Genomic DNA, 18,470 nt, shown 5'->3' with positions numbered 1-18,470 from the left:
GGAGCCCAGGCTGGGCTTTCCTCGGGCCCGGCGCCCCGCGGGCCGTGCTCGGCCTGCGGCACCCCCAGGGCAGCACACACCCGCACAAACCCGCACACACCCGCACAAACCCGCACACACCCGCACCTGTGCGGGCCCGAGAGCCGGGGCCAGCGCACTGACCCCTGCGCACACGCCCGAGGATGAGGCCCTGCAGGAGCCTGGGGACGGCGCCGTGGCGGGCAGCAGGGACCGTGTCCCGGCTCCCTCCCGTGCTCCGCCAGGCCGGGCTGCCTCGCCGCGTAGCGGGGGGGTCCCTTCGGCTCGGGGCTGCCTCCCAGCACGTGTAGGACTGGGGCTTAGCCACAGCTATTTTCGGTGACAGGCAGAGAGAGGACTCCTTCGCCAAGAAGGAATTCGGCAAAGAGTGTTTGCTGCTTTTTTTTTTTTTTTTTTTTTTTTTTTTTTTTTTTTTGTATGTGTGTGTGTGTGTATGGATAAAATGTTCTTGATTTGGCTCTTTTCAAGGTTGAATTCTTTTTTTTTTTTTTTTTAGACGGTTCCTCCGACCGTGGGAAAGACGCTACCTTGGCTCTGCGATGACATTTCTGCCAAGTCTGGGATGGGGTGGGGGGTAGGAAACTAAAGCTTTGAAACCTCTGCCCAATTTTCCTCTTCTCGTCTGCCTGCCTCTTTCATCCAGCTGGGCTCCTCCAACAACTGGATGCCTCCAGCGGGCCCAGTTTTCCAGCAGATGTACAACTTTCAATTATTTTCAGCACATTTTAATCAGGCCTAGTTCTGATAATGCCCTAATTAAAGAGACCTCACTATCGGCAGCTCGGTTCAGAACTCAACTTTCTTATCACATTCCTGAAGCTTTGGGTCAGGCAACACCGGAAAATGCGGCCAAAACCTCGTCCTGCTCCGTGCTGAGTTTTGAAGGTCACCGAAACTCTGTGGCGGGCCAAAAGTAACGTAGAAAGTGTCAGTGTTTTCTGAAAGTTAAAAAAGAGACAGAGGGAAACGGGAAAAAGGGAGCTGTAGGTTGAGCCTCTACCCTGAGGGCTGAGGGAGGAGATAAGGAGCGAGAAACAGCTGTGGGATGGGAGCCCGTAAGGTACCGGCCTGTCAACGCTGCTCGCGTCGCCGCGAAAGGAACTCTGCTCGTAGGGTCAGGGGGATGTGAGGGAGACTTGGCCAGGAGCAAGCCAGTCCCACTCCTATCCAAGCCCCTCATTCTCAGGGCCGACTTAAAACCACTGCGAAGGTGAAGGTTTTAAAGTCTTCTAGAATATTTTCACTCCTCCCGTTGCTCCCTCCGTTTCTCCCGTTCAGCCGCGCAGGTTAATGAAGTCCTGTCATGTCGCTGGACCCAGCCTGTCTGCAGAGAGAATAAAACGGAGAAGCAACATTCGAATCCCTTTGCTGCCTCTCCATTTTATTCTCTCTGAAACCCGCTGTGATTACGGATCGTTGGTGAAGCAGAGACCTGCCCAGCGCCGAGCACCCGGCACCGACCGGGAACTGAGACAGGCGCCTGAAAACAGCCCCGAGTGCTCCCTCTCGACTGACAAAATCACTCTCCAGCCACACGCCCCATCCAGACGGGTCTTTGAGGGATGCCCGTGCTGGAATAAGCGGGTTAAGGGAGAGGAGTGTGAGGGAGGAAGCGCTCGTAGTGCCTTTGGTTTCTCTCCCCAGCCCGCGTCGGACTTTTTGTTTTGTTTTGTTGGGTTTTTGTTTTGGTTGGGGTTTTTTGTTTTGTTTGGTTTTGGCTTTTTTTAAGAGTGACTCTCGGAGGAGCTTGGTTCTCGGGGTAAATGCTGATGAGCCGAGAAGCCTCTGAGATAATATTACTTTGTAATTACTTTTTTAGCTGAAGTTGTTTAGCCAGCTCCAAGTCATTAATGAAAGTTGGTGTCCAAGCACCTGATTTACGATTCCGTGCTGGCCCGGGGTCAGCAGAGGTGGTCTCTTTCCATCTGAATCTGCTCGGTGTAGGAAACAAAATAGGCTGTTTATTATTTTGGAGAGCAATTTTCGCTGAAAGGAGGAGTTTTATTTTTGCACGTAACATTCCGCCTCTTTATTGCAGACTCTTCAGAAAGCTGCTCCTAACAAAATAAAAAAGGCGCAAGATTAAAGGGTAACTTCTAAATTGGAAGCGCCAGATGAGTACACTGAGCAGATGGGAATCTTCCTCTTTTAATATGAGCAACAATTAATGAAAACATTCTTTTTATTACCGAAGCCGATCTGTTCTCTTTAAACACGAACAAGACTTCCGACTTTCCGCCCCTCGACCCGGGCTGGGCTCGGCTCTCCCCGCAGAGCGCTGCGCCCGCAGCCTTGCGATGTGCGAGTGCCAAGGGGGGCGGTGGCAGAGGGGACGGAGGGGCTCAGGGAGTCTGGCCCGGTCCTTTTCCTCAGCGTGGGCAGCCGCCCCGCGGGGGATCAGCGAGGTGCGGCAAACGCGAAGCGTTTCAAGCCCTGGGCAGTGCGTGGCCGTGGGTCCCTCTCGCTCGCTGTCCGCTCTGAGGGGCTTGGAGGAGGCTCCTGCTAATCCCGCTGCGCTCTCTCCGGCAGGTTACAGCACCGTGGCCTTTGACGGGACCCCCAGCTACGGCCACACGCCGTCCCACCCCGCCGCTCAGTTCACCAACCACTCCTTCAAACACGAGGACCCCATCAGCCAGCAGCCCTCCCTAGGTAATTCCTGCCTCCGCGGGGCCCGCATCGAAGGGCTCTTTCGGGCAGCTGGCAATCCGCAGGGACCCGCCCCAAGCCCCCGCAGGCCTGGCACAGAGCTGGAGCTGCCCGGACGGGGCCCTGGAGCCCCCGTTCAGCTCAGGGCAAGTGGAGGGGCGGCCGCTCGCCCCACGGGTTAACTCTGTGCTGCTCTCTCCGCAGGGGACCAGCAGTACTCGGTGCCTCCCCCGGTGTACGGCTGTCACACCCCGACCGACAGCTGCACGGGCAGTCAGGCTCTGCTCCTCCGGACGCCCTACAACAGGTACCTCCGCCGGCAGGGAGCTTTGCCTGCCCTCCCTGTGCGCGGGTTGTTGCTGGGACGCGGTCTCTCCCCCGCATGCCGTTCAAACCGCTTCTCCTCTTTGCAAAGAAACAGATTTATTCTTTCCCTTCTCAAAAAAAAAAAAAAAAAAAAAAAAAAAAAGATTCACAAGTAAAAACCAAACCAAAGCAAGGCGAAACCCCCAACTCTTCCCAAACAAACAAACAAAACCCCAACAAAAAGAAAGAAACCAACCAAACCAAAACCAAACAACATCCCCAAACCCCACAAAACGAAAAAAAGACGCCGCGCCTTCCGTCGCGGGTTCCGCTGTGTCTCGGAGGTTTCCCGGGCCGGTTCGCCCTCCCGAGCCGGGATTGGCGGTGGCGGCGGCGCCGCTCGGCTCTGGCAGAGCATCCCGGCGGGATCGGGCACGGCGCGGCCGGCTCGGGGGAGCCGCGCTCCGGCAGCAGGTGCCGGCCGCCTCTGGGAAAAGGGAGCCGGGCTGCCCGCTCTCCTTGGGCCTGTCCCGTAGCTCACCAGTGCGCCGAATTTGGGGTTTGCTCTTAACCGCAGCGGGAGGAAGTGCTTAGGGCAGCCCAGCTGAGCCCCAGGCTGCAGGGCCCCGCGCCTCCACTCCGGTCCCGGCTCTGAGAGTCCCCGCAGCCTCGGAGCTCTTCCCCGAGGCCGGGAGGGTGTGGGAGCGCTGGCTGGTGAGCAGCAGCGATGGGCAGAGCGCGGTACAGGCAATTAAAACTCAGCTCCGTCCAAGGGCTTCGTCTTGCAGGCCAAGAGCCGTTCCGATGACTCCCAGGAGTGATGGGAACTGGCCTGCAGGGAGGTTATTTATTGAAATCGGGGCAATAAACCTATCGGATTTCCTTGCTGGGAGAAAGGTGCATCTGGAGCTTTGCTGCAAGCAACGAAATCCTTTTGCCAACAGAAGGGCCCGTGGCAAGCGCAGCTTCGCGGTTTGTTTTTTTTCAGTCTGGCATGGGGGCTGGGCGTTGGAGTTTTACAACGTGTTTAGTGAGTAAAAAAAGCTCCCCAAAATTTATTCTTCAACTTTTTGTGAACTTGGAGCCAGTCCCGTATCTCGGAGTTGCTAAGTAACTCTCGCACACAAAACAATATGCCTCTGCGAAGGAAGCCGCGAGCGGCTCCTCTTGTAGGCCGGTTATATCATCTCAGATTAATCGACACTGGACGTGAGACAACAAAATTCTGTCACTTCCAGAAGCCACTTCGCTAATGAACGTGAGTTGACGTCAAGGGAAGGAGGGAATGAGGTAATGAAGGAAGGAAAGAAGCCTATCCAGAGAGATTAGCTTGCAGAATAATTGGCGGGGCGAACTCCTGCTCTGAAGTGACAGAGATTGCTCGCCGCGCAGGGAAATCTATAAATATGGTTTGGAGGAGGCTTGGGGAGGGCAGCTCCGAGCGGCCGCGGGCAGCCGCCGCCTTCCCCAGCCGCCCCGGGGCTCGTCCTCGCCCCGCTCCTGGAAGCGGCAGCACCTGGAGGTGTGATTCCGATAGGAGAATGCTGATAGTGTCGAGAGCTCTATCTTCCATGTGCCTCCACGAGGCAGCGTCGGGCAGGGGGTGAGCACAGAGGTCACCGCCCTAACGCGGCCACCTCCCGCCCAGCGCTTCGGGACCCGCGAGTGGGCAGCGCTGCGTGCGCGACGGGGACCGATTTCCTCCCGACCTTCCTCCCGATCCTTCCCTGCTCCCTGGGAGGTTTACGGCTTACTCCAGTAAGATAAGGATTTAAGCCTTTAAACCTCACAGGAGCCAATGCTGATGTGTGGGGGTGTAAGTGAGGCAGAGCTTGCTCCCCGCCGAGGGCAGCCCCAGCTGCACAAAGCCTGCTCCCGCATCGAGGCCCGCACAGGTAGCTGAGCTCGGCGCGGCCTCTCCTTGTACCCTACCGAGCATGTTCAAAACCGCCTCGCAAGTGTGGTCAAAAAATTGGGTGAGTCGTTGCAGTACAGAAACGGGCGGGACTCATTTGCCACATCGCCAACGCCCTGAAAACGACCTCACTGTCCTTATCCATATTTATCTTGATTTGGCAAAATTGTGATTTTTTTTCCCCCAAGACCGTCTTTATTCCGCTGCTTCTTCTCGAAGATTTCTTTTGGTTTTCGCAGTTCAGGCCAGGTTCGACAGCTCTGCTTTGTCAAGTGATTGCTCGGTCGTCGCACCCGAGTGCTGGGGCTGGCGACCCTGCCCAAGCCTGCTGCGCGCCTCCCTGCGCACATGGCGCCCGCTGCGCGGAGTGCGCAGCAAGCGCTCAGGGGATGGTGCTCAGCCCCGGAATGGGGGGTTTGCCGTTCTTCCCACTGGCCGGGGACAGCGGGCGCTCCCGTTCGCCTTTAGCAGTGGAGGGGGGGATGTGGCGGAAGAGACGAGTTCGGGAACGGGAGGCGTTGTCGCCTCTGTCCCCGGCGGGATGCGGTGGCCGGTGTTTCCCTGCACCGCCTTTTCTCTGCGTGTCCCGGGACGCCCGAGCATCGCTGGTTTGTGGTCCCTCGCCCACTCACCCCCGCCGAGGCTCCACCTTGCAGCGCCTTACAGGGGCGGCCATCCCTCCGTCACCCCCGTCCCGGATCCGCCGCGTCCAACAGGACCCGGAGGGGTGATGCTTCGGCGGGCGGAGGTGGAGCGAGAGAGCAGAGGGAAAGGATGCAGAGGGAGTCACCTCCACCTGATGCTCCCACTTCCCCCTCCATCTCTCCAGCTGGGTGCGAGGGACCCTCCCGGCTCCCCCGCTCTCCGCGAAGCGCGGCCTCAGCTTGGCCCGCGGGGAGCCGGGCCGGGTCGCGAGTGAGCGTGGGCAGGAGGGTCCCTCCGCCAGGACAGCTCCCGGCCCGGCTGCTTCCAGCCCGTCTACAGTGCGGAGGCACTCAGGGCTCAAGAGGCTCGCCTTCTCTCCCGTACCGAGGCAAAGTCGGGAAGAAAGAAATGGTTGAAAGATCGTAATTCTTAGGCCGAAAGCAAAACTATCTCTGAAATCTCTCGCCTCGGCCGCTACTTGCTCTCTGTTTAGAGCGTGGCCCGCTGCGCTGCCAAGGAGCCCCGCGCCTGTGGCTGGTAGCTGGACACGGATGACAAACCCGCGCAGACCGTAAGCGTGCGTTTGTGGGTCCATTAAAATGGTGATGCGAACTTTTCTACCTCGCGCTGTTTAACGTAGTAAACATGCTCGATGTTGAAAATTTACTGTGAGTCACACTTGCAAAGACTTTAAAAGTGGAGGAGTCTCGGTTCAGATTATAGCTCTTTCTGTGCAGAGGTCAAGAACTCGGTAATACTGCAGTGCAGGCCAAAACAAACTCTATATGATCTACTACTGGTTTCCTTTTAAGTTCCCTTTTTGCTCAGTGTTGACTTCCTTTTATTCCACTCCAACTTACATTAATCCCTGTTGTAGAAATGTTTCCCCCCCCTTCCTCTCGTTTCTCTTAAAAAGCATCTTTGTAATGAAAATAAGTTATTTTTAGTGTCTTCTTTGTGGCCGCTCGAAGGGCCAAGGATTCAGATTGGAATCAGTGCAGGCATATCCCTGGAGACCTCGCTTTTCTCCTCCTCATTCAAACCCCATCCAAAGCCGAGATTTTGAGAGGAGCTGTTGATTCCATGAGATCATCTCACGGTACTGTCAATAATAAACCATGGCGAGGCGTCAATGGCGTTAGGGACATCCTGTTCTCTGTCACGTCAGATGCAAGATGTTCAATCCGATCCCGTGCCCGGTGGCCCCCGGGAAAGCGGCACACGGCGAGGCCGTTCTTATCTTCGGGCTTAAGGGGCGCGAAGCCCGGCGGTGCCCACCCGCCTCCCGCCCAGGGCCGATTTACCCAAAGCTCCGGCAATCCCGGCTTTTTCGAGATGAAAACCTCGCAGCTCCGTGGCTAAGCACAGGAAAGAAATATCTCCCCTTGGCCGCTGCCGGCCGCAGAGATCGCACACACCCCACCTACAGCCCGTGGGAGGGGGTGCGGGTGCCGCTCCGTGGGCATCCCGGTGCCCGGGTATGGCCCACCCGGGGCGGGCCGAGAGTCTGAAACGCGGCCCCGCTCGGCTTTGGCGCCGGGGGGCGGCCCGGGCTGGTGCGGGGTCCGAGGCCGGGCTGGTGCGGGGTCCGAGGCCGCGCACCTGCTCCCCCCACAGTCATTCCTCGGCTCCAGCCCCCCGCAGCAGGAGGACAAGGGGGGGCGAGGGCTGAGGGTCTCTCCTGGGGGGCCGCGCTCAGGAGACACCAAACGGGGCAGAGCGGGCTTTAGCGCAAGCAGCGGAGTTCCGCTCCCAGCCCTCTCCCAGCGCTCTCCACGACGCCCAGCCTGCCCGAAAGCCGCTCGGGGCTCCCTTCGGAGGCTGAAGCCAGCTCGGGCCCCGGCGTCGAGCCGCTGCCGGCGCTGCAGAGCCCGGAGCGGGGCGCGGCCGGACCGCGGGGAGCGCAGCGGGAGCTGTGGCCGGGCGGGCACCGGGGAGCGGCGGCGGCGCCGGGGCGCGGGCACCGCGCTGCTCCCGGGGCGCCTTGTCTTGGACACTGTCACCCAAGGGCGGCAGGGAATACAGTGGCTGCGAGCTGTGACAAGATGAATAAGTGTATTGCTTTATGAAAAAGCAAAGGAGGGGAAAAAGTGGATATTGTGGGGGAGGCTCTTATAAATGAACTGTCAAGCGAAAGAAAGTTAAAGGGAAATCTCCTGCTGTAAATGCATCGGGCGGGCACTTCTAATAAAAATCAGGGTCCTGGAGGAATTAATTACAGCAGCATTACAGGAAGAATTCGTGGAATTGCAAAACGTAGTTGGCACAGACCAGCACGGACTGCTATTGCAAATGGGGAAACTGCAGGAGAGTTTAACAATTCCTGAGCTGATATGCAGGACATTGTAGTAGCATAATAGCACTTCAGACACACTAATGAATAATAGTGTCCAGTGATACTGACAAATGATATTACGCATACTTCGAGATTGAAGTCACTTAATTTGTTTTTATATGCAAAAGCTTCCCACTGGAATCTGGCTTTTTTAGGTCTCTTCTACCTGCCACGAAGTAAAAAAAAAAAAAAAAAAAAGAAAAAAAGAAAAAAAAGAAGAAGAAAAAAATACCCTCTTCTAATAACAAAATGGTATAAATTTACCGCGTAAATCCAGCGAGTTTAGGTGTAATTAATCAGCGGGGAGATTTGCGTTTGTTGTGAGCGGCGGTTCCCCGGCATCAATCACAGCGCCCTGCTGAAGAGCCGGGGGCTCCCGCCTCGCCCCCCCGACCGCGCTCTCCAGGGCGGCGGGGGCTGCGCTGCGGGGAGACCCCGGGCCGGGGGAGCCTCCTCGGCCCCGTGGGGACCTGCCCTGCCGGGAGAGCGCTCCCGGGGCTCCGTGGGGCTCCTTGCCCGCCTCCCGCCGCCCCTCACCGCGGCCGCGCTGCCCGGGTTTGGCGCTCCGAGCGGAGCCGGGGAAGCCGCGGCTGCAGCCGCCGCCGGGCTGCCTTCGGTGTGCACCGGCGGGGAAAGAGCCTGCTCCAGCGGTGAGCTTCCTTTATCGCCCAGCCACTCAATTTTTCTCCTGCTTGTCAAGCCCCTCTATGTAGCAACATCCATCACGAGTCACGATAGCTGTTTCACTCCATTACCCACGTGGTCTCTCACACTCCTGGTTAAAACAGTTAACAGATTTGACTTTTTAAAACAAGCAATCCTTTGCGTTACCCCGCCGGGCAGCTTATATTCGTTTCATTCATTTCAGTGGGTCAATATCGGATATTGTTTTTCGGGAAGGAAAAAGTTTTATGTTTCCATTTCCAGCTCTTTACAAATCGTCAGGCTTGCAGATTCAAAGTGACTTTTCGATCCACAGATTTTCTTTTCTTTTATTTCCTTTTATTTTTAAAAATTCATAATGTGTCGTTAAAATGGATTATATAAAATAAATTCACTTTCTGCTGTTATATATATAAAACAAATGACAAAGAAATTGTTGATATTCTGATGTTTTGGTTTTTATTTGATAGCTGTTCTAATTCTACATCTTTTCACAACAGTGACAATTTATACCAAATGACCTCACAGCTTGAATGCATGACATGGAACCAAATGAACTTGGGATCCACACTGAAAGGGTAAGGAGCTTTGTTCTCTTCTAAATTGTGGCCCTACTGTAGCTGCATTACTGAGCTAACTTTATCTTGGATTTTATGACTAGAATGCGGTTACTTGCACAAAAAAATAATACTGTCCGGTCCCGAGAGTGCCTCATCACCTGGCTGTAGCTTGCCGTGGTTTTGATGATCCTTGCCCCGGCCTGGGCTGAGGGACGGGGTGCTGACTGGCCATGCCCACGGAGCCCAGCGCTGGGTGTGTCAGGGGCTCCGGTGGCACCGGGCAGGGCAGGGCAGGGCTGGCCTGTGCCCGGTCCCGGTGCCTGGGCCAGCTCCCGGTGCCTGGGCCTCTCCTGGAGGGGCAGCCGCGGCCCCTTCGTTCTCTCCCCCTTGAGCTGTCTCCCCTTCCTACCATCCCTCTTCCCTTTCCCTGCCTTCTCCAGGCCCTGCGTCCTGTGTCCCGGCCCGGCCGCCTCCCGGCTTCCTTCCTCCTGGCCATTGTCGCCCTCCCACCTGCCGGGAAGAGGCTCCGGCCCGCCTCCCCCGCGGGGCTTCCTGCGGCCGGGCGGGCAGGAAGGCTCCGAGGCGCCGCGGGGCCCCGCCGGGGTGGCGGCCGCTGCAGGGCGGGCAGCGCTCCCGTGCCGCTGCCTCCCTCTCCACACCCTCTGTGCCCCCATCGGTTCTGCCAGGGCTGGGGAGCCTCCAGTGCGCCCGGAGGCCGGAGGGGCTGCAGCGCTACCGCATCCTCGCCTCGGTTCATCCACGGCCGCTGCCATGAGCGACAGAGCCACTTTTGATCTCAGCCAAGGGAAAGCCACAGATTGCCCGCTCTGCTCAGAGCAGATGATTCACTGCTCTGAGGAGATAATTGGCTCTGAAAACTCCCCCACCGAAGGCAGGTATTGCCAACTTTGAGATGTTCTCAGTGTCTAAGCGTGTGCGGTCTCAAGGGAACAGCAGGAGAGGCTGATAAAAAGCCTGCACAGATCTGTGCTTTCGTGTAGTTGTCCACAGATGCGAAAATCTTGTTGAAGGTGGACTTTTTGTACAGGGCTGTACTGCGATAAAGGAAAAAATTATTATGGGGTCTCTTTGTAGCTCATTCACAAATGGTGTTTGAAGGTTAGAGGGAGAAGATAGTAGCACAGAAACTATTTGTAGTGAAGTGAATGAGAGAATTGAGCCTGAAGAAATCTGTCAAGGAGCTTTCTTCTGGGTAGAGAAGATCTCAAAATCCTACAGTTGTGTACAGTTCACTGTCTTTGATCCCAATCCCTTCTTTTTAAAGGCTGTTTCCTACTTTTCTTTCATAAGTCTTTTTGATTTCCTCTTTAAACTGTACCCTTTAAAGATCAGTCATTGCAATATTAGACACTGTTTTGTCTCTTCTGAAGAAAATATCCTGCAAAATGGAGAAACACATCAACCTTGACCGAGGTCCAAGTTATTAAAGCAAGGAAGAGGTTATTCTTTGGGGAACTCAGTGAAAAAAAAAGTCACAATAGAAATATTAAAGGAGCACTGAACAAAATAAATGGTTTCTTACTTGTCCAGGAGTCAGACTGTTAGCAGTGTAAAGTATGTGACCTAGGATGCATGAAAAGAGGAAAAATCAAGATGAATGATCTATGGTAAAACAAAGCTGAAAGTTTTGGTATAGGCCAAGATTGTAGAATCTGTGGAAAATCAGTGCTAGACATAGCCTCATCACTAGTAATATGAGCCAAAATAGTTATCTGTCTTTTCTGGCTGAGAGTTACAATACACAGTACCTCCAATCTCAGTTGCCATGAACATAAGGTATTCTTCCCAAGATTTACATCTTTAAAATATATGAACTGTTCATAAGTGATTCCCAGGCATTTAGTGTTTCAGATGCTTTTCTCAATCTCGTAGCTGTAATTTAAGAATTTTGGAGTCCATCTCCCTGTTGAAATATGGAGCTTCTAGATTCTATCCAATGATGACTGTCCCTGTTTAGCTCCTTGCCTTCAGTTCTTCCCAGCACTTCTTCTTGGCTTCAGTGAGACTTTTGCACATTATAAGAAGGAAGAAAACGTTGCCAGTAAGTTCTGCAAATAGTTAGAGAACTCTACAGTTACATAAAACTTACAGGTCATACACTTTATACTTGACAGCAGACCAGGTCAGTAGCTTGCTTTTCTGGGTTCATGCTGAAATGAAGCTTTTGCAGTGCAATTTAGGTAGAGTTAGTTGGCAGTTTCTGTGCTGAAGTTGTCTGGCAGTTTATCTGAGAGCATTCTGGTTCTAGCTCTTTACAGTCTTGCCAATATTTGAGTGATCAGCCCCAGAATCTCCTGAAAACAGATTAAAAGTTTGAAATTGGGCAAGGGATACTGTCAGGTAGCCAAAGCTGTGTCCTTTTCAGTCGCCGTGAAAATCATTCCCATTGAGTTGCAAGCTTATGAGCAGCCCTCTTTGTGTGTCATCAGCAGCAAGAACCTGGCATCTAAACTCTTCAACGATTTTATCTGCTCAGAGCCTTCTTCAGCCCATGGCTTTAAGGCCATGGAAGACTGTTTTCCTGAATGCTTTTTCCTTCGTGGATATTTTAATATTGGATATTGGAACTGGGGCAAGAAGTTTCTACGTATCAGTGGAGTTTGGTCTCTGAGTGCTGTCAGTAGGCGTAAGCCTTAGGAATCTGTGGAAGGCATGGCCTGAGAGACAGGCAGAGGTGGGCAGGCTGTAAAAGGTATGGAACAGAGATCCTGGCCAGCCATTGCTAAATGGTGAAGAGAGACATCTGAAGTGAACTGAAATGTTGTCTTCTGCCAGAGTACAGCACTGTGATGGACTGGTAGGGGAAGAGGAGAGAGGTGTTAACAGGGAAGCAGAGAGAAAAAGCTGCAGCCACGAGTTCTAGGTGTTTCTACTTGCTGGCAAACCAAAAGGATGTCTGATGGCCCAAGATGAGCTTCCCTCTGCCAAGAGTTGTCCCTGGAGAAGAAGACAGCCCATTACTGCTACCATACAGTCCAAGTGCCTGAATTTGCATTTTAGATTTTCACTTGGGTTCAATTCCAAATTGATTCAGCTCTGATTGAGCTCAAGTTGTTCTTGCAACACACGTGAGGGAAGAGCAGTGCCTTGTGAGCTCGTGTGTGTTAATTGTGTTGTTTGTTTGTCCAAGGCCCCCTCTCTGTCACCTTCTGAACTTTGGGTGGACCAGAGGGAGGGCTGGCTTGTCTACGAGCTGTCACACAAACTGGCAGCTTCTAGAATCTGAAAGGAAAGCTTCATTGTTAAGGCAGTGAACCTCACTACGGGACTGGATTTTATCTCCTCAGGTTGTTTGCTGATGATTTGTTCTTCATTTTGTGGTATTTTGTTGGGAGCTGCTGGGATCAGATTTATTCTGTTGCAGGAAACTCAGTGGGTCCCAGGCATCTCAAAATGCACGTTCCACATTGCCATTGGTTTCTGTCCTTCATATTTTTGTGTTGCTTTTTCATTTGTCCAGTATGAAAAACACTGCCTCCTTCCACAGCAGTTCTAGAGGTAGCCCTCAGGACGATAAAACCCTCCTTTATATTTTGATGAATTAAGTGTAAAAGTGGCACAGAAATAACTGATACCAAGCAGAAAACTATACAGCATGGTGGACAAGAAGTGTGGCTACATTGCCCACAGAAAGACTCAATGTAATTGTCTCTTCAGCTGCTTGAGTAAAAAGCTTTGATCCATATTTCTGGCAGTCATCTGAAATCCGGCATAGAACCAGACAGTATTTTGGTTTTCCTCTTTTGGTTTTGCTTGGATGTTAAACACTCAGCATGTTCCATGGAAATTGGTATTTATTGCTGTTTTCTCAGGCTCACTGTAAGGAATATTAGGTATGATCTCTGTAGAACACTATTAAAACATCTAAAACAAGGCAGTGAAAACCTTTCTTGTTTAGGAGTGGTTTGTAAAGGTTTTTCTGTTTAGCATTTGTGGTTTTTTAGTAAAATTTGGGGGTGCAAAACTTCCTACTTGGGTTCAGTTCTGCAATCAAGATGAGGTGGAAATTAGCAGTAAGCTACTGTCTCTGATACGGAATTTATCCTTTCCCACCGATAACTGATGGTCTTGTTTTGAAGGGAAGGGTTTGGGGAAATCCTGATTCCACTCAGGTCAATGGTAAAAAACCCCAAACCAAAGATGGACTATTGAAGTCAGAAACACAGAGGTCCCCTGAAGATCTAGAGCCTTCCTCTCATCAACCAGCTGATTCTCTCACTGAGGATGGCAGAAGGACTCAAATCTGTGAAATTATACTTTTAAGTATTCCTTTGCCTTGGAAAGGACAGATAAAAATGCAGCTTCATACTCCACCCTCCATAATAGTATTAGACAAAAACCAGGCAGAAACAGGATCTTCTATATAACTAATCAGGATCTTTTTGCTGTCTCCATACATATTTTTCCCAGGGTGCTAGGATGGTAAATATTTTAGCAGAGGGAATTAACTCTACTTCTCTTCCTTTATGTTCTGTTATCAACAGGACTAGCCCACACCCTCACTTTGCCTCATTTTTGGCTCTGTTTCTAAACCCTAAAATTCCTGTTCCTGCATTGAAACACAATTAAATTGAAGCTTAATGTGGTGCCTGTTTTATGTAATCTCGCTTTCTGGCTTTTTTTATTCTTCCAAGTCTGAATCTCATGAATCAATGTGTATTCACGTTTCATCTGAAATTTTCTAGCTCTCCTCAGTGTGCCCTAAAGCTTCCCTTTTTTGGTTTATGAAATAATAATAAAAAGCTTAACTCTTCAGATTAAGTTGTAACTGCTTTATACATTAGACAGGCGATTTCAGTTTTACAAAGTAAAAATGGTGTGAGAGAGAAATTGCAGCTTGATTATTTTTAAAAAATATTCAGATTAGAATGTCATCTTTTATGGGTTTTTTCTTTATAACCACTTAGATTGATACAACTCTCTAAAGCTGCTCTGTTTTTCATCACACATTCTCATCTGTAAACCCTTCATTTTTATTAATCTCTGTACAATCTGTACAACTCTGAGATTAATCATTTTAAAAGAGCTACTCTGCGAGTGTTAAGGATTTGCTGGGCTAATGGTAAACGCAAGTGCTCCTAAATACTCTACAGCACAGAGCTCTTCCTTTGTAAGTATCAGCCTTTGTTTCCCAGTTATCTAGAATTACACTTTATGGCTGTGTTTCCAGGTCTGGCTGTCTAGATCCAGAGAACGAAATACACTGAGTCCTTTTTTCACCAGCTAACCCAAACTCTTAAATATTTGTAGTCCATTTCTGCCTTTGAGCAGTTCCGATTGAAGCTAAAGGGAGTTGTATATTTACAAATAAAAGCAGAGCTGGACTGTGAGGCCAAATCCTTCAGTCCTTGCTGAAACAAAAATTTGTGTTGGATCCTGGCAGGCCAGTTGGCTGCATCTGGTCTCACTTAGTTTTGAGTTCTTTTAGGAGCTATGGAGGGATCAGTCTAGTGTCTCTCCTAAGTGTGACTCTGGGCCTCACTGGGGATTTTTCTGAATTTTTCTTCTTCTTTCGTTAATTCAGCTGTTTGCTCCCTGATTATCCCACTGGTTTTAGCTGGATTTCTGCTGGGGCTGCTGAGCCCTCGGAGCAGGGGAAGGCCCAGCGTAGGAGCTGTGGATGGGCTTGCAGCCCACTCAGAGTGCACTTGCAACAGGGCAGTGAGTGGCTCCCTTGGCACTCCTCCAGGCTGCTGTGGTGTTGTCCGAGCAGCCCATCCTGCTGAGAGAGAACATGTGCTTTGGTGGAGGCCTAGGCTGTCATCTAGTCCTGAGAGTCCATCGGGATAATTTTTCATTATTATATGTATAGATTTGGTGCCCTGAGCTTATAAAGCGTTGTCTCTTTGCCTAGTTAAACACAAAGTGCCTGACTAGAAAAGATGAAAGTTAAGGACTGTCCTACCCTCTGGAGATTTCCATTTAGTTAATGTACTGCAGGTATAAATTCATCAGTTACTTGCATTCCTTGTGTATGCGGCCTTGCATCTGCTCATTATCTCTTGCAAGCAATAAAGCAGGTGTTTGAGTTTAATAATGGATTTAGATTTGTATCTGTTCTTCTACCCCTGCTTTTATTATAGTATATAAACTGCAGCCATATGAAACAAGCCAACTGTGCCAACTGTGATGTACACTTTGTGGCATAAATCATGGGTGCATGGAGCAAAGACACTCGAAGAAAAAGATCTGGAAGGAATATCCACCTGTTAATTTCTATCTCCCCAAAGGTCAGATTATTCCACAGTGCTCCATAATGAATAAATAGTGTTTTAACCAAGAAATCTCTCATGATCCATTTTGCTGTCATCACCATATGGCCATGCTGAGTACCAGCCAACGCTGATGGAAATGTGCCCAGTGTAAAATGGGAAATAGGGCTCCTGATTATTAAAGCATCTCTCCTAGGGAGCTGGTTAAGGACTTAGTATATCATGGGTCAAGGGGCTCAGAAAACAGGTTTTAATCTTCATGGCTTTGCAGTTGTGTGTACAGTTTTAGCAAAGTATAACTGGAAATAAGGGGAAGGAATATGAAAAGGCTGGATGTTGAGGAAGGCTTCCCAACAGTGCAATAAAAATTGAGATGGAGATCATCTGGAGGATACCTCTCATTCATAGAGCCATTCCTTAGGGCACAGACAGGGTCTTTGCTCTGCTTCTTATTCCTGGGAGGAATTATTTCAGAACTGACTGGTCTTTACAAAAAAGATTATCATGGAAAGATGAAAACCATGAGAATTTGGAGGGAAAGCATGGCTGTGTTTTGTAGTATAAGATTTTACTACATATTCCAGCTTCTTCTAAAGTTTCTGTCCTGGGAATTTTTATCTGCCTTTGTGTCTGTTGTTTATTGTAGTGTTTAAGGTTGTTAGGACAGGCGTGAAGGGGAGGTTACCCTCAGGGTGACCAGTGCTGAAGTTCACATTTACCCTTGATTTACTGCTGTGCTACAGGTCAGCAACAGCTTCCACTGCAGAGCTTCCTCCTTATCAGTGGTCGTTCTTGTTCCATTTCTGTTTTAAAATGCACTGTGTAATTTGTGACCAACATGGGTATCACCATGGGTTGGGGGATTTCAGCTCTCCCCAGCTTTTTCTTTTGTTTTTTATTTTGGCATGTACATACTTGCTGCCTTTAAACAGAGAGGAAAATTTGATGCTGGTGGGGAACCTGTGCTGATCAAATGGTGATAGCAAATGGTAATTTGTTACTTGGATTAGGCTGCAAAAGGCCACTTCTGGGCCCTGGGCAGAGAGGAGACCCTATTTATTTGGACATGGTACATATCTACAGAATAGTTTAATCTATTTAAATCAGCTGATGGTATTTTCTTTATCTATTATTACAGATATTACTACAGAACAGAGATACTTATTTTCCACCCCTCCATAACTTATTTCATTACTATCACCTTAAAATTGAATTAAAATTGAAATAAGCAGAGCATACCTTCTCAAAAGATGTAGCCTTTGATTTGAATAGTCAGGTGGAGCCAGGATTTGAAATTAGCACTGTAGAGCAGTGAAAGAACTGACCTCAGAGAGCACATCTGCCAGGTAGCAGCCTGCCAGCTGCTACGGGGGTGAATGGTGAGGAATGCAGCCCACCCTCTGCAGGGAGAGCTGCTCCCAGACACTGCTCCCCTCCTCTACGGCCAGGTTCACAAACCCTTTAGACATGTCCCGCATTCCAGTTCCACTGCCTGTTCTGCAAATCACTTAAGAGCTTTAAAACTTCCTTGTAATTCTACTCTGCACATGAACTTTGAGTGAAGAGAAAGGACCAGTGAAATGAGAGTCTGGACCTCAGGGACCCCTTCAAATTGCTATTGCAAGCATTTGGCAAAGACTGGGATAACATCCTACATATCCATCTTTGTCCCTAGCTGTGTGCCCTGGGGTTTTGTTCTGGGCTTTCTAATTTCTGGTGTTGTGTAAAACATGCACACTTGCCATTGCCAATGTATACTTCTACAAGTGATAATGTAACATGCTCATTCAAAAATTAAACCTAAGATGTATCTACGTGATTTTGACATTAAAAAGGCTGCAAACAGGAGACACAGCAATGTTCCAACATTCAGGACATGAGAACACAGGATTTTGAAGAACATAATTAGACAAAACATATGGCTGTGGCAACCCCAAAACACACCAAAAGTTAAATATTCTTAAAATTAATGTGCTGCATGAGAAATCTTGGAAATTTATATAGTAGGGATGGGCTGGTTTTTTTTTTTTTAATTTTATTTTTATAAAGGATAAATTTGTAGCACATCCTGCAAGCTGATATGTGGGATAAATAGTTCAGACACTGATTTGTAATCTTTGTTTATGAGTACATGACTGCTATTCTTATAAATGTCATCACTTGCTTGGTAGTATCGGGTAATATCTGAGTCATGAGGTGTTGACAAAAATCCACTGCACTTAATGTGAAACTTGAGGCATTTTGCTCATTCCAGAAGATATTAGCAATAGCCAGCCCCACGTTTGACTGATAAATAACGTGAACATGTGCACATGACACCGTTGTGCTATGCGAATTTCTTCCTCTTACCTAAAATCTTTGTGGAAATACATCAGAGTTCAAATAATGACAATTTCTTTTCTTTTTTTTTTCCCCCTGGATGCCTTAATGGATACTAATAGATGTTTGTATGGAGTCAGTGCATTGTGCCAGCAGGAGCAGATCCATGTGAAGGCAGAGCAGGTTTCCATTGGTGAATTTTGCTTGAACTTGGATATCATGGCTGTAAAAGCAAACTCTGCATATGTTATCACTGACTTAAGAAAAGAAACCTCTCACATGGAGCTGAATACTGAAAAAGATTTAATTTTTTCATGATTCCCATCTTTACTTACAGACATACAGCGGGATATGAAAATGAGAACCACAGTGCTCCCATGTTATACAGCTGTGGGGCCCAGTACAGAATACACACCCATGGAGTCTTTAGAGGCATACAGGTAAGTGTTGTGGGGCATTCCTCTTGGGGAAGTAAAACTGCTGCCTGTTTACAGTGTTCATTCACTACTTCACTGGTGTTTGTAAACCCATCCTTGATTTGCAGCTTCCCTGCGTTGTCAAGAAATGCTTTACGTAAGTGTCCTGGCTTCACTGAAGCCATTGAACTCTAACATAACATTGCTTTCTGACACAGTCACTTGAAATGGCTTATTTCTTCTTCTGAAATGTGTCTGTAAGGCAATATTCCTTACCAGCTTGTCAGGATCATCTAAAAGACGTGATCCAGTTTCCAAATTCTAGCTCCAATCACTCCGGCCGTGTGAAGCTTCTGTGGTTATGATGGACTTTATCTAATAACTACATAT

At 49.7% G+C, this 18,470-nt stretch overlaps 1 protein-coding gene across 4 annotated transcripts in view; it reads left to right on the top strand.

Annotated features, from left to right (window-relative positions):
* WT1 (WT1 transcription factor) overlaps nucleotides 1–18,470 on the top strand; it is a gene marked incomplete at both ends in the record, with an annotated part of 33,794 nt that overhangs the window by 2,133 nt on the left and 13,191 nt on the right. For 3 of the 4 annotated variants that reach the window (XM_082282769.1, XM_082282767.1, XM_082282766.1), the window contains 4 exons: nucleotides 2,569–2,691; nucleotides 2,893–2,995; nucleotides 9,053–9,130; nucleotides 18,002–18,104. In XM_082282769.1, coding sequence (XP_082138895.1) covers nucleotides 2,569–2,691; nucleotides 2,893–2,995; nucleotides 9,053–9,130; nucleotides 18,002–18,104 — 407 coding nt within the window. The remainder of the gene's footprint in view (nucleotides 1–2,568; nucleotides 2,692–2,892; nucleotides 2,996–9,052; nucleotides 9,131–18,001; nucleotides 18,105–18,470) is intronic. The other variant, XM_082282768.1, reaches the window with a different exon arrangement.

This window comes from Coloeus monedula (assembly GCF_965178545.1).
Source record: "Coloeus monedula genome assembly, chromosome: 6".
NCBI lineage: Eukaryota > Metazoa > Chordata > Aves > Passeriformes > Corvidae > Coloeus > Coloeus monedula.
Note: the sequence above shows the minus strand (reverse complement) of the source record. Positions and strands in the feature narration are given on the sequence as shown.